This window comes from Phaseolus vulgaris, chromosome 9 (genome assembly GCF_000499845.2).
Source record: "Phaseolus vulgaris cultivar G19833 chromosome 9, P. vulgaris v2.0, whole genome shotgun sequence".
NCBI lineage: Eukaryota > Viridiplantae > Streptophyta > Magnoliopsida > Fabales > Fabaceae > Phaseolus > Phaseolus vulgaris.
Genome location: NC_023751.2, coordinates 18259454 through 18274973, shown reverse-complemented (window position 1 = coordinate 18274973; position 15520 = coordinate 18259454). Strand labels below are relative to the sequence as shown.

The following is a 15520-nucleotide window of genomic DNA, read 5'->3' as shown; positions in this document are numbered from 1 at the left end:
TTGTTAACAAAATTGAATGGGTGAAAATTTTATTGCCACGAACATGAGAAATAATGTAATCACTGAATTGAAGTATAATGTTACAAAAACTCAATGACACAAGTTTGAACTCCTGGACTCTATTTGGCCAAATCAAACCAACCATCTTGGACTCATTGATTGATTGATCTAATAACACCTTGCTTGAATCGCAAGGGTTTTCACCAATATTTCTGGGCATGGATCCGCGCCATTTTGGTTCAACATTGCACGATCTAATGCAACCGTGCAAGTTTCTTTGCCCAAGCATTGTTGCTCCACAATTTGCTTTGTAGCAGCAGCATTGCAGCTTCCCAAAACAAAATCTCCACAGTAACCACTAGGGTTGCCAAAACTTGCAAACTCAATTGCCGTAATTTTTTTCCCAGGAATGCACTCCAGTGCAGCTTGGGGTCCAATATTTGACACGATAGGATGGAAATTTCCTCTCCTAGACACCCATGAGTTCACATTGGCAGGGTCGTTCTCTGCAATGAAACTGCAAATTGTGTCTCTGTTCACGTTCAATACCTCAACTTGTCCTGGATTCATTGCCTCCTCTTCAAATATAACAAGCAAGTTGTCTTGTGGGTTGAGGAAAGCTCTTGGGATGTGGAACCTGAATGAGTGGTGCAAATTACAAAGGTTTTTAGTTAGACCAATATCAAGTTCAAGACCAAGACAAAGGTTTTCCCTTTTTTTCAGTGATTTACTTACTCTGATTGAGTAGGCGTTCCAAGTGGGGAGAGGAAAGTCATCCAGTGGCGTCCAATGCTTTGACCATTGACCCATATCAATCCTTTGCCCATTCCAGTCATCCTTATGGCAACTGGACCTGTTCCCTCTGGGGTGGCAAATCTAGTCTGTGAAACCAATGCATAATATTGTTAAATAGAAAAAGTAGAAAGCTTTTGAAACTGTTTCATAAATAAAATAGTTTCATTTAAGATGTGTGATATTTCTTACCCTGTACCACGTTAAAGGGCGTGGAACTGGAGCGAGTGGCATCCATTTTGCCCTCAATGATCCTTCCTCACTGAAAACTTTCATGCCTTCACCTTTGAGACCAACCTGCCAATTGAAATGGACCAACTTAGTTATGTCACTATAATAAGCTCAACGATAATTTTTCTACTGAGCAGTAATTCTACTAACCCGATGACCCCACATATTGTCACTAACATCAATTGTTCCGGAGTTGAGATCAAGGATAGATATGGACTTGGGTCCGGCGTATCTATGTTCCATGTAAGCTCCACTGTCCTGTATATTCAAAATTTCAAGAGATGAAACAATGTTATATTGTTATGCTCGCTAAAACTTGGATTGGTGTTCATTAAACAAACTAGAAGAAAAAAGTTAAGTCTCTTACAGGTAATCCAACAGTGCTAGCCAAGATGGAAATATAGTTGGTTCCAACCTTAAATGCTACTGGTCGCTGAAACTCAAAAGATTTTTCTTCATGGGTTCCATGAGCAGTTCCTAACACACAATAATTAAGACATTGACATTACTACCCTGTTTCCTCACCTTTTTAATGGTGTTTTTCTTTTAACTTTACGTGCTTACCAACAAGATCTCCGTTTACAAATGCAACCATTGAGTGTCCGAGACTCATAATACGAAGAACTGGGATAACTCCAGGCTTTGTTGGCAAGTCTTGTGGACTCAACTCAAAGCTGCAATGAATAAATAACTTAGAAGTTGGAGACAATAGTCATATAAAATGTTTCAAGAGTAAAATAATTAAGCATTCCTCGTACACAAACTCACCTGGTGGTGTACCAAGCATAATCAGTGGTGTCCTTGAGCAAGCTGTAAAGCTCTGCCGGAAGGTTCTGGTACGTATCCATTTTTTTGGTTGTTGGAATAGCCTCGATGAACATCTCCCATTGAAAATTGTTTGCAATGGGCGACCTCTCGTAGTTCCTTGAATTATGTTGTGAAACAATCTGTTACATGTGCCAAAAGTGAATAAATACCTGATTGTGAATTGTATATGATAATATATCAGAGATGAACAAGTTAGTTAGTTAATTACACTTTGCGTGTTGTAGACAACGGTCTTGCAGTCAGGGAGGACGCTAATGGAATGTGGAGGCAAAAAGTAGTTGGTGCCTCTAAAGTTAATAGTGGCTGCATCTATGGTGTGGTTGTTAGTGATGAAAGCAGCACACATGTTTGTTCCAAGCTTCTCAAAGGTTCTAATCTGCATTAAATAAAGTTATTTAGCTTAATATTTTAGTGAGACTACATTCTTTATCATAGACATCAGAAGTCGTATCAGATGATTACTTCATGGAATTGGTTCAACTTTTCTACATTGGTATCGCCACCAAGGATAGCCTTCCTGCACAAGAGCACTGCTTTGTGCACATCCCTCAAATGACTCCATTTTGGTTCTCTCTGTAGACCATATTCATCAAGAGGAGCCTCGTCGTAATAACGAGTTGTGGTAAAAGCAGAACTGGTTCTACCAAAGTTTGTTCCACCATGATACTACAAAAGTTGCAAATAGAGTTAGAAACAAGATATGGCCACAAGTTATATTAATACAACAAGATTTAGATGTCGAGAGAAACACCATATAATAGTTAACCAAGTTTCCACCCTTGGAGAAGAAACGGGCAACTGAGAATGCAATATCTTCTGCGGATCTTTGGGATGGTGGATCTCCATGTACTCGGTACCTGGAGTATAAAATCACCACAAAAATGTATTAAGATGAGTGCTCCTGATTATGAAGTTGTTCACTAAGGATAAACGTCAAGTCATTTCTTACTGAGCGGTCCAGTTCTCTGTCCATATTGATGGTTTGTATGGTTTGTTTGGCCCTGAAAAGGTATCACCGCAATTTCTTCCATTGCATGCATTGATCTGCAAAATGAAATCACACAAGGTGAGTCTAAGTTGGAAGAGTATTTGTGGCTATGCTACTTCTACCATATCATAACTTACCACTGGATCAGGTGCATCTCTTTGCTTGCACATGACCCATGGAACTCCAACATTCAGTGCTACTGCCATGTTTGCAGACCACTGGACGTAACTGTCTCCCTTCTCTTCGTATGCAAGTTGAATGTGGTTGTACTCGTTCTCAATCTGCAACCATTGAATAATGTCACATGTTTATGTAGGTTGATTACTCAAAAGAAATTAAACACAAGGTTGTTTATAAAATCAAAACCTGAGCTAGGATGATGGGCCCTCCTTGGGGAGCAAAGAGCTTCTCATCTTTCATCATTTGTACAATCTTTGTCACGAATGCTTGCATGTATTGCTTCAAATTAAAAGATTTTTCATGTTAATGCTTAAATTATATATTAAATTTCCATAAATTATATATGAAGGATTGAGACTACCTTGTAAGGCTCATTGTCAGAGCGAAAAATGATGCCAGGAACCTCTCTAAGCCAATATGGAAGACCTCTGATGAACAAAATTAGGAATGAGAATAAGAAAGGAAAGGAATCATATATTTGGAAATCAACTTGTCAGTGGATGTTTTACCCGTGGTTCCACTCAGCTTGGATGAAGGGTCCAACCCTGAGAGTGACAAACATTCCATGTTCTTGAACGAGCTTAATAAACTTCACCAAGTCATAATTACCAGCAAAGTTGAACTGCATATTGAGGGAAAAACATATTCAGAACACCCCTTTGAGTTTTGTGGTAACAAAATAATTGAAAGAAGAGAAATGAAATATTTCACCTGTCCTTGTTGGGGCTCGTGAGCATTCCAAAACACGTAGGTTTGAATGACATTTATGCCTCCGCGTCTTGCATTATCAAGAAGGACAGGCCACATCTGCATTATTGATACGCACAAATGTGAAATGAGTCATGTGATTTTATTAGTTTGCATGAATAATGTAGCATTAGTATATGATTAGGAATAGAGTAACTTACATCTTGTGTGCTTCGTGGGTAATGGATGGAACCAGAAAATAGCAGCTCGCGCCTTCCGTTGATGAACATGGACTTACCATCATAAGTGACATTTTGAGCGGTCATGTGACGACCATGCGCTCCCTTATGATGACCGCGTGCATGTGCCGCAACCACAATGATGGAAAGCAATGCCATGAAAAGAAAGCTGCGAGACATGGTGTTATTGATGTGTTCCATCCTTATGACTGGTTAGTGTTGCATAAGAATCGAAAGGAGAGATGAAGTGAGCCAATACAAGGTTCCTCCTTCTCAAAAGTAGAGAAAGAGGTACCCAAAGGCTGATTTCCTCATTGCATCACCTTCTCTTATATACTACTCTCCCACACCAATTTTTGTCAACCCTTGGAGACAAAATTGTTCTCTCACCCACTATTTTCTACATTTTGTTACCATTCTTTGGTGGACATTCCTTCCTCTAACCATAAAAATTCTAATCACTTATATTTCCTCTTTTTTAAGCTCAATCTACCTATATTTACTCACCATCTTTGAAAATAAATAACGAATTCCACTATTACATAAAAACAGACACTGAGACAAATTCAAATTAATGATTTTTTAATATTTCTATAAACATATACTGTATTTATATTACTTTTAATCATCATTGACCTTTTCTCTCACTTCCTTTTAATTTATTTTTTGTGTGTTTTTAATCATATAACAGTTTCCCCTAGAAAAAGTCCTAATAAATTGCTTTCTGATTTAAATAGAAATTGTCATGCAAAATAAGTTGTTGATTTTTTATAATTGTTTTAAAGCTATAATTAAGAATATTATTTGAAATGGGTGATTCTAAACATAATAAACCTGAATGAAATCTGGTTTGCAAATAATATATAATCAATAACTTAATCTAAAGTTATATTTAAGAATATTAAATTTTAAGTATCACTTAAATTAATAAGTTTTCAATAAACATGTCGAATTTAAAAGTGAATTATAATTAATATGGATTTAATTAAAATATATTGGCAATGTAATTTTTTAAATCTGATTTATAAGTAGCTCTGAAAGGTAAATTGTTGGTTCTCTTAACAATTTCTTTAAAAGGCATGGCTAATTGTTGGATATTTTAAAGTAAGAATGCTTATGCTGAAGCACACATGAAAATTAAATTTGACATTATTTTTATATTATAAATTAATATACTCAAATTAACGAGTAAGATTTTCATTTATTCCATTAGACATTATCACTCTCTCTTTCTCTCTTTCTTTTATATATATATATATATATATATATATATATATATATGTTTTTGATTTTTTTAAATATAGTTTTATTTGCTACTTTTGATGTTCGTTAAAAAAAGGCTCTTAATATTTTTTATTTATTTAGCTATTTATTTATTCCCATCAACGTTCCATCCTTAAAAAGTTATATTTTTTTCTTTTTATCAAAGCTATTTATTAATTAATTAATAATTGTTAAGAATAAATTTATATCATAACTTAAACAATTGATTATAAATTTAAAATATAATTTCTATTTAAATATTTATTTATTAAAAATTAAAATGTTTAAATAAGTTATACATTTAAAAATGCTTATTTGTCTGAAATTTAAAAAATTTGTAATTTATAATATCTTATTGTTGATGTAGGAAAAGAAGGGAGGGAGAGTAAACTGATAAACTGAATTCCCTCCAAAACATTTGCATACCCTCTATGAATCTCCCTCCAAAATCAAAATCACCAAAACCCTAACCCTTTCTCTCTTCTCTTCTCTCAATGCGTTGAGATCTGTGACGCAGGGACAGAGCATTAGCCACAATGACAAGCCACGAAGATGACCTCGATCTTCTTCTCTCCCTTCAGGACCGAGTTCCCGACACTCCTCCCGCTTCTCCCACACCAGGTAGCATCACTATCACTATCACTATCGCATGCAATTCTTTTCTTTATGCATTTTCATTCCTTTGTTCCCTTCTCATTATCATGTCAATTATTGCAGGTTACCTTTCCGATGACGATTCGCTCAACCAAAGGGAGAAATCTGACATGTCCGTATTCAAAAACGCCGTTCAGGATTGCCTTCCCTACGATCCCCCCAAACCGCCCAAACCAACCAACAAACCTGTTACCAATGATTCCCAGCTTGAAAAGTTTTCAGGCCTTCGCATTAGGTTTCATTCTCTTCGTTTTCATTTCTCCTATTCACTAATATGCCTGCCTGTAAATTAACGCCTCTGACTGAACTGCAATTTATTCTCTATCTCTTTTTTGTTCTGTCTAGGAACCAATTGTTAACTCCTGCAGAGCTCAAGGAACATTTTTCAGACATTCGATTCGTTCGGTTATCTGTTATCAAGTAATCTTTTTCACCTTCTCTTCATGCGTAAAACGTTTAATCTTTTTTGCGAGTATTAAAGATTGGAATATTTAAGGATTTGATTTGGATTGTTCAGGAATTCGTTGATTGGGGATACCTTGTCTGGAAGTTGGGCCACTGTTGGTGTGTTGACTGAGAAGGGGAGTCAGAGGACGAGTTCAACAGGGAAAAACTATTGTATATGGAAAATTGGGTGTCTGGATGAGACTACCGTTTCGCTTTTCTTGTTTGGAGATGCTTATCAGAGGAATATGCAGGAACAAGCGGGAACGGTCTTTGCACTGTTTAATTGTACTGTTCGCAAGGATAATGCGGTATTGAATTGTTATGAGTAGCATCGGTTTTTCAGTTGTTTATGGGGCACAAAGGTTTGCCATAAGTTTTCTAATCTTTCTCTCTGTTTTTCAATGTTTTTGCAGGGTACTGGTTTTTCTTTGAGTATATACTCCGCCAGACAAATTATGAAGATGGGCACCTCTGTTGATTATGGAGTTTGCAAAGGGAAACGAACAGATGGGATGGCTTGTACGCTGGTCATAAATAAGTATGTAAATAACTGATTTTCCTTATTCTCTTTGGATTTAATGGCATTAGATTCGCAATAGTTTTTTTTTTAATTCTGTGAACCTTGTCCTCCAATATTTTCAAACGGAGTTATTCATGGTGATTTTTTTTTATTTGCATTTTTACCGACTATCCCTTTAGTGAACGTGCCTGATTTAAATTGCAATTTGGCAGTGTGTCCAAGTACCTTAATTTTGAGAAGCACGGTACATTTTTCACTCTGATAAGTAAAACAGAAGAGGAAGTACTTTAGGACTAATAAATAACTATAGGCCGACACTTTTTACGGGTGAAAAAGATAAGGTAAGATCATGCTAGATCTTGTTGCATAATTTGTTTTGAATGTTTGTAAGATGCATTTGAAGGAATACATTCCCTAGGGTGAACTTTAGAAAACGAAGAGCAGAGTGGGTGAATTAATAGTTTAGGTTTGTTGTTAGGTATCTCCACTTCAATAACAATCTATGGGATTTTTAAGAATTCAGTTTACTAAATTCACATTTGCCAAGCATGAGCAATATTAATTGTTACATGAATCCATGTTCTTTTCATAATTTCATTTTGTTAATTTGTTTTTCATGAGTATACCACGTTTAATATTAAAGGACTTGACCTTAAAACTATCCAATAAGGTGTACTCATTGATAAAGGAACTATAAAATAGCTTACATTATCTTAGTTTTCGTCATATACCGATTTCATAACCCTTGATCTTTGTTATTTCAGACGTCATGGGACATATTGTAAATATCATAAATCAGTAAGTAGCCTTTAATTCTTCTCGGTTTTCATGTATATTCTGTTGTGACAAGGATATTATTAGTTTCACTAACTACTTATAACACCATGTAGAAAGCATCAGAGAATTATTCCACGATGCGAAGTGAACTCAAGGGAGGGTGCGTATTTAGTTCTTTCAAGGTTCAATTTCCTATTGCTGGTGTAAAGCTTGTTCTCAACTTGTTTGATTTCACCTGTTTTAAACATGTATTTTTTTATTAGCAGAAACTTAAAAACAGCGTTTAAGTCTAGGAATTACCTCAAATCAGAAGGAATTTACTTAGTTGACCCCCTTGCTGACAAAACAAACTTGAAGAAGTCTCGGCCAGTGAAACTATTGTCTGCGGATGGCCTCAGAAAGGCTTTGAGGTTTGTCTTCTATTATTTTGGCCCGGGCTAGTGCTGAGTTATATTGTGAAGACCTTCTATTTTTTTTTTCTTTCCAGTTGAATCTGTTGAAGTCTAGTATTAATAATAATTTCTGTTTCTGTCAGCAATGCAGGAAAAGTAACAACAACAACTCATTCTCAAGGCATTAGGTTTCTTTCTCAGCTTGCAGGTGATTGGGTTACTTATAACTTTAATGACATTCACTAATGTACTCATTATTCATGATATTGTGTTCTTAGCTTACTTGTGTCTATATTATCCAGCCAAGTCGGATCCAAAAGTGAAGAATAAAGGATCAAAGATTCCAAATGAACAAAAATGTACGGAGAAGAGGTGAGATGGAAAAAACAAATATTCGAGTTTGTCACTTACATGTTATGGATGCCATTGGTAGAGGACGAACATACCAATTTGACTTATTATTTCAGGAAATCATCTTTTCCGAATGTGGGATCCTCTTCAGTCATAAGAAACCGACAGTTGGATGGAAAAAGAATAAAACCAGACGGCCAGGTTTTGGCTGCTACAACTCCGAAGTATACAGAAAAGATGATTGAATTAGACTTTGTTAGCTCGGATGATGAAGACTTCTAAAGTTTCTACATTGCTCTCATCCCCAGTTTCACTGTCGAGCATCGATGTCGGGCAAAAATGTGTTTCATGAGTAGAAAGTGAAGGTTTTCTACATAATAGTATCTTATGGCCTACGTACGTTAGTGTCCCCCTATAAGGTTTGATGCTTCAATTCAAAGAGTATTTTCTGTCAATATGCCATTATTTAGAACTATGGTTGAATTGATGTTTGAAGATTTAGTGAACGGAAATGGAGTAAAAAGTAAGCACTACCATTATTTAAATTTTGTAAATTAATATAAAGTTAGGATGGAATGGGATTAGTTCTACTTCATTTTTCTTTATTTGAGGGGTATTTTTTCTTCTCTAACATGAAATTGATTTGATTTTGATATAATGTTGCACTTAATGGTCCATTTATTGTGCTTTATGAGGAATATCAAATATATCCTTCATGGGCTTGCTCTATGTACACAAATAATACTTATTCTTATGGCTGCATACATTTGATATAGAGAGATGTTAAACATGCCTTCATCAATTTTGGTGTATTTAGGTACCTTTGTTTATTAATCTTATTTTTTAGTGTTTGGAAATCTACGAATTTGCTTTCAATTATGTGCAAGTTAGCTAATGAATTAATTTTGTAGTAAACTAAGGAAAATAAAATAGTTATTTTTTTTTTATCAGCAAATAATTAAAATGAATTAAAGGAATACTTTAAGGATATCCCAACTCTTATACTTCAGGATATTTCAGGGAAAAAAATTAGGACATAAAAATTATCCTAAAACCACTCAAAAAAACAGGATCACTAAAAATCCAGTATCTGTTTCATAAAGAACTTCCCCAAAACTACCCCTGCACTCTTAAAGAGAGAAGACTACCTCTCTAAGATCATTACCCACTTCCTCCACATCAGATAAGTACATTCTATATGACCCAGGAAATTCTTCCCAGTACCTACGTACAAATAGAGAAAAAGTGGTATAGCCCCCATTAACATTTGGTACCTACGGCCTCAGCATCATTACATGTTTGTTGAATTTACACTTGAACCATCAGTCCATTCTCACCATTTCTTCAGCTTTATGTTATTGGAATCATACTATAGCGATCATGAGCAACACACAAATCTTAAGCCAGCTAAAGCATGTCAACAAGTGGACCAGCACAAAATTCAAATACAAAACAACCTGTCACATAGTAGAATGGCGCTACACCATCCCCCTAATCCACCATACCAGATTTAGTTCAGCATAAATCCAAGACTCCTGACTTGACTAGATCAAACAACAAGTACACCATCTACACAATGCAAAAACAATCTACGCAAGGCTAGAAAACCAGCCCACACACCATCCTACACAGCAACCACAATCCAGAACTCTGACCAACCATCAGCTACAATCTCCAAAAACAGAACATAATTGAGACCTACTGCAATTCAAGGCCCTTTACTACCTAGCTTTAGTCTTCCCCTTCCACCATCCAGCAGCTCCATTCACAGAAAAAACCTTCACAGCAGCTTTAGCACTGCACCAAATTTGATTCAGGTATAAGCTTTCCTTAGCTTATGGCTGATTGTCGCACCATCTATTTATTAAACCTGAAGAGCACTTATAGACTAAGGAGTTTAACCTTAGTCCTCTTTAAACTACACACCATCCTCCATCCAGGACCATGCTTCCACTGCAATCATCAGCCACAGTACTCAACATACTCCATCGGCAAAACTAAGCACAAAGTGCTCAGCTAAGAATTACATCATCAATGTATTAAGCCCTGCTTACATGATCTACATCGAAACTGATGCACCTCACCCTCCTATTTAGACTCACCACATCTTTCTTTCTTCCTCCTCTACCGCCGCTTATTTAACACTACTAATGTAGTACATTGGGTTCAAAACCCAGACTGCAAAAGAGTAGTTAAAGTCGTGTTCTTTATGCTTCATCCATAACCACGATTTAAGTTGGGCCTTTTCGAATACTTCTTCTACATCTACAACTCCTTGGTTAAACACAACTGAGTTTCTATGCTCCCATAAACACCGGACTATAGCTGCCCACACCCCTTTCCAAGTTTTGTTTATTACTACTCTGGATCAAGTGAAAGCTCTCAAAATGGGTCATTAAATCATTATGTTGGACAAACAGAATTCTAATCCATCTAAAACACAAGGCCCACACACACAGAGCATGTTTACACTCTAAGAAGAGGTGCTGACACGACTCTTCCATAGAGTGACACAGAGCACATACAGTAGTATCCAACACTCTCTAGTTGGTACTCTATCCAACAGAACTCTCCACGCTGTGATCACCACATTAGGGAATGCCTTAACCTTCCATAGGTTCTTGAAAGTATCAATATATACACCCCTTTCAGGCTTATATAGGTGTTCATATGCAGAACTCACCGTAAAACCCCCAGATTCATCACCTCTCCACACATGAGTATCCTTTCCATCCTTTATTATTGTGGCCCTTGATATGTGCATACCAAGTTCGATTTCCATAGGGATCTCCCACTGAAATCTGTCACACCTCCATCTTAAGGTCCATCTCCACCCTGATTCTTCCCACACACCTACCTCTTCCACCTTTTGACCCTGGTGCAACGATAGGGAATACATTCTAGGAAACAGGGATTTGAGATTAGCATTCCTAACCCACACATCCTCCCAGAATCTTACTTTATCTCCACTCCCTAATTTCCAACCAACATCTTCTTGAAACCAACTTTCGCTAGATCTCTCCACCACCACGATTGAAATTTAAGTGGTGTTTTAGATACATCATGTTCCAGGCCTTACTTTGAGTCCAAACACTCCTTCCACTTCCCTTTTTCGTTCGAGATACAATGTCATTTCCATTTAGCCAAGAGCACTATGTTAAACTTTCGAATGTCTCTAATGCCTAGTCCTCCTTCCTCTTTTGGTTTACATAAGTTTTTCCAACTGACCCATGACATTGTTCTCTTCTCCTTACCCCAACCCCACAGAAATCTCCTTTGAATACTAATAATGTTTTTGCATACCGACTCCGAAGCTTTGAACAAAGACAGGTAGTAAAGCGGTAAGGCAGTGATAACAGACTTGATTAGACAAATTCTTCCTGCCATAGATAAGAATCTTCCTATACCCAAGTAGTTAAACGAAATTCCTATATGAGCACAGTTCAGGGTCCTCGTGTAGTAGTCAATATCTCTTTGTTGGACATTTATACTTGTTAACTTTGACTTATGAAAATTGATTTTCAATCCTGAGGCTAGCTCAAATCCCATTAAGATAGCCTTCAGAGTCACCACATTGTTGAAGGTGTTCTTGTAAAGGAACAAAGTGTCGTCTGCAAAGTGAAGGAAGCACAACTCAACCTCCTTGCTTCCGATTTTGATGCCAGATAACAAGTTCGCCTTCACAGCTTGCCTTATTAGCCCGGCAAGACCTTCAACCATCACTAAAAAAACAAATGTTGCTAAAGGATCACCCTGCCTCAATCCTCTAGACAGTTTAAATTCCTCCGTGGGGCACCCATTTACTAGCACAAACACAGTAGCGCTTTTCAAGCACCCTTGTATCCACATAATCCATCTATTGTAAAACCCCAACCTATGTAGCATATCATAAAGGAATTCCCATCTAACTGAATCATATGCTTTTTCGAAATCCACCTTTAAACACATGTCGCTTCTCCCTCCTCTCCTTAAGTTCTCTACCACCTCATTAACCATAAGTACACTATCAAGTATCCCTCTATCCTTCAGGAACGTCGATTGGCTTTCATCAATAACAGAAGAGAGCATTTTCTTAATCCTGTTTGCCAACAACTTTGTTATGATTTTGTACATAGCACCCACTAAAGAGATTGGTCTATATTGCTCTAAAGTAGAGGGGTCCCTAACCTTAGGTACCAGCGCAACGAAAGAGGCGTTGCAACCCTTTGGCATACACCCAGATTCCTGAAAGAGAACCACCGCTTCCACAACCTCATCTTTTATGACCTGCCAATTTTTCTTAAGAAAGTTAAAATTGAATCCATCAGGGCCTGGACTCTTTCTGCCTTAACACTGTCACATAGCATCCCTTATTTCCTTCTCTGTAAAGCCAGCTATAGTGCTCAGATTGTCCTCTACCGATAGGGACTTAAACTCGACTGCATCAAGCCTAACGCCAAAATCTTTCGTGGATTTGAATATATTCTCAAAGAGTTTCTTCGCTTCTAGGCGTACTGTACTATCAAACCATAGACCCCCGACCTCAACACCCTTTACTTCATTTTTGAGCCTTCTCCTTTTCAGAGTCGAGTGATAGAATTTAGTACATGAGTCCCCATTCCTGAACCAGCTTGCTTTAGCTTTTTGGCAAATAAGAGAATCTAACCTTTTATCAACTTTCTGCAGTCGACTTACCAATTCACATCTTTTTACTCCATCAGATACCCTGAGAGTACCATTGCAATCTTGGCAATCAAGATCCTCTATTTCCTGCACTATCCTCTTCTTACTTGTATACATGTTACCGAACACTTCCCTGTTCCACACTTTTAGATCACCTTTTAGACACTTCAACTTCTCTTTGATCTTCAAAAAAGTGCTCCCCTGAACTGTGTAAGAGTTCCATTTATCCTTCACCATCTCACAGAAGCCCCTCTCCGTAAACCAAGCATCAATGGTTCTGAAGGGCTTAGGACCCCAATCTATATCCACAGACTTCACCACTATAGCACAGTGGTCAGAGACTTCCCTTCGTTGCACATACTGTATGCACATAGGCCAAATTTCCATCCACTCCGCAGATACAAGCACTCTATCTAGTCTACTTTTTGTCGACCCATTAGAAGTAAACCACGTGAACTTTTTACCCACAATAGGAAGATCAAGCAAAAGAGGTTGGCATCGATGAAGTTATTAAAACCTTTAATCTCACTTGCATGGTTCTCCCTGCCCGTCCTTCCTTTCCTTTCCCTATGACTTCTAGTGGTGTTAAAATCACCACACAAACACCAAACCACATCTTGTGAGATGGCTTTGATATTAGACAACTTCGCCCAAAGGGTCTTCTTATCTCTCAGGTTGCAGGCAGCGTAGACGTTTACCACTACACATTTGTGGTTAGCTTTGATATGATTACCATAAATCACAATGAACCCCTTCCCCCCATCAAGTGACTATTGTAACTAAACGCTTCTTTATGCCACATTGACAGTAAACTTCTACTTCCATTGTCTCCTTCATAATGTAACCATCCAACTTTGTTGTCCCCCCATAAAGAGTAACATTTAGCATCTGAGAGCATCTTTGATTTTGTTTCTTGTAGACAAACAAATTTCGCTTCCTCACTCACTATGATTTGTCTCAAGTACCTAGCTTTCGTGCCTCCCCTCAAACCCCTTATATTCAAGTTCACGATTATCATAATACACCATTTACTTTACCCTCCTTACGACTGTTCATAACCTCCGAATCTCTTACTTTCATACTATCATATTCTTTTACAACCTCCTCTTCATCCCCTCGGCAATATAACCCAGTTTGCTTTCCAATTGCCCACAAATAAGATGATTTTGCCATGTTGCGGGGAGCAAACTAACGAGAATTGCAATTTATAATATCCCTATCTGAAATGGAAGCATTCGACATTCCGTCTCAGTGCATAGAAGAGGTACCCACCTGAGAAAATCTTTCACTGATCCTTGCCGACCGTCTCGGATGCGAAAGAGGTTCCCCCAAACTAGCAAGCCCTTTCTTCTTTCTCCGTCGTGTTGGGGAATTAGACTTACTTCTCTCCCTTACTGCCCCATTTCCTAAAAATTGTAATGAGGGCGACGCTCGTAGCACTTTTATTCCTGTTGCTCCTTTGTCTCCATTGCCACCATTCACGTATTGCACCCCATTGAACTCCCTCGTCTTCGATAATGTGGCATTCTCTGGCACAGTGACTCCTAAACTTCTGCTGTCAGCAATGGCCTTACGTTTTGCTTTGTTGACACTCACTCCTGGGCCTCCAATAGGGCTTTCGCTCGACATACTATGGTGACTTGTTTCGTCCCTTAATCCAAACTCTGCTTCATCTTACATGTCCTCAACCCCAATGTTATCCTCTTCTATCTGGGCTAACGAAGATGACCAACCCCCTACAAAATGGGCCTCCTTCTTTCTATCAAGGCCCATACCACCAGTGAGATCCTTTAGGTTATTTTCACACTCAATATCTATCACCATTTGTGACATCTCAACTTGTGAAGGGTTACTGATAAAAGCTGCACCACAGACAATGTCAGAGAAAGATAGCGTGTCAACACCTTCACATCCCGTTTGCCCCTTTCTTTCTACTTTCGTTACGGCTTTAACACCTTTCCACTGACAATATTTGCTTTTCAAAGTAGATCCCTCAAAAGCAAAATGTGTCTTATGCGAATACTGTTCATTGTCTTCCACTCTCACTTCTCCTTCCTCCTCCCTTTTTGATCGGTGCTCCTCCCCTTCCCATAACCTGTTCTCTTCCTTACCATTGTTCACCTCGAATTTTGTTTCCTTTATATATGTTTCCGAGGAGGAAACGCTATCGGAGGACTCAATGGAACAGGACGAGGCCAGAACTTCGATCACTTTAGAGAAGCAATCCTTGTTTCAGAAGGACAACGATAAACCGTAACACCTCACCCATACTGATTTGTGGCTCGGGCCACTGGATACCGACCATGGCTTAAGACTTTCAAACACACTATCAAACCACTCACTATTTAGCTTTATAATATTCTCCATGTTCTCCCCTTCTCTAGGTGTAAGCAATACTAAGTTGTCCCTCAGGGCTCTTAGTCGAACTATATTCAAGCCCCCTTTTACTACTTCCTCCCACAGCTGGTCAATGTCCATAACATCTCTAAGCTTCCCCACCACACTTTTT

General features: G+C 37.9%; 2 protein-coding genes across 2 annotated transcripts; one reads left to right on the top strand and one right to left on the bottom strand.

Moving 5' to 3' along the window:
- On the bottom strand, positions 1-4293 carry LOC137821364 (beta-galactosidase 13-like). Its single transcript, XM_068625920.1, has 17 exons — positions 3928-4293; positions 3731-3826; positions 3529-3641; positions 3381-3447; positions 3206-3298; positions 2977-3120; positions 2801-2895; positions 2603-2708; positions 2314-2517; positions 2060-2227; positions 1792-1970; positions 1588-1697; positions 1391-1500; positions 1174-1281; positions 985-1089; positions 736-881; positions 1-637 (listed from the first exon to the last, which is right to left on the bottom strand). The coding sequence occupies exons 1-17, from the start codon at positions 4144-4146 to the stop codon at positions 169-171; spliced, it is 2532 nt and encodes an 843-aa protein (XP_068482021.1). The 5' UTR covers positions 4147-4293; the 3' UTR covers positions 1-168.
- A 1312-nt stretch (positions 4294-5605) lies between these two features.
- LOC137821365 (uncharacterized) lies at positions 5606-8954 on the top strand. The gene is made up of 11 exons (XM_068625921.1): positions 5606-5829; positions 5926-6097; positions 6208-6282; positions 6380-6617; positions 6723-6847; positions 7594-7627; positions 7720-7766; positions 7873-8016; positions 8142-8206; positions 8301-8370; positions 8466-8954. Exons 1-11 carry the CDS (start codon positions 5745-5747, stop codon positions 8629-8631), a joined length of 1221 nt encoding a protein of 406 aa, XP_068482022.1. The 5' UTR covers positions 5606-5744; the 3' UTR covers positions 8632-8954.
- The last annotated feature ends 6566 nt before the right edge of the window (positions 8955-15520 follow it).

Excerpts from the sequence above, each read along its gene's own strand:
- LOC137821364 (XM_068625920.1), bottom strand. The coding sequence starts at position 4,146 with ATGGAACACATCAATAACACCATGTCTCGCAGCTTTCTTTTCATGGCA. Across the intron at positions 2,228-2,313 it reads AGTTGAACCAATTCCATGAA|ATTAGAACCTTTGAGAAGCT; the intron begins GTAATCATCTGA and ends TATTTAATGCAG. Across the intron at positions 882-984 it reads GCCCTTTAACGTGGTACAGG|ACTAGATTTGCCACCCCAGA; the intron begins GTAAGAAATATC and ends TTGGTTTCACAG.
- LOC137821365 (XM_068625921.1), top strand. The coding sequence starts at position 5,745 with ATGACAAGCCACGAAGATGACCTCGATCTTCTTCTCTCCCTTCAGGAC. Across the intron at positions 6,848-7,593 it reads TGTACGCTGGTCATAAATAA|ACGTCATGGGACATATTGTA; the intron begins GTATGTAAATAA and ends TTGTTATTTCAG. Across the intron at positions 8,017-8,141 it reads GGCCTCAGAAAGGCTTTGAG|CAATGCAGGAAAAGTAACAA; the intron begins GTTTGTCTTCTA and ends TGTTTCTGTCAG.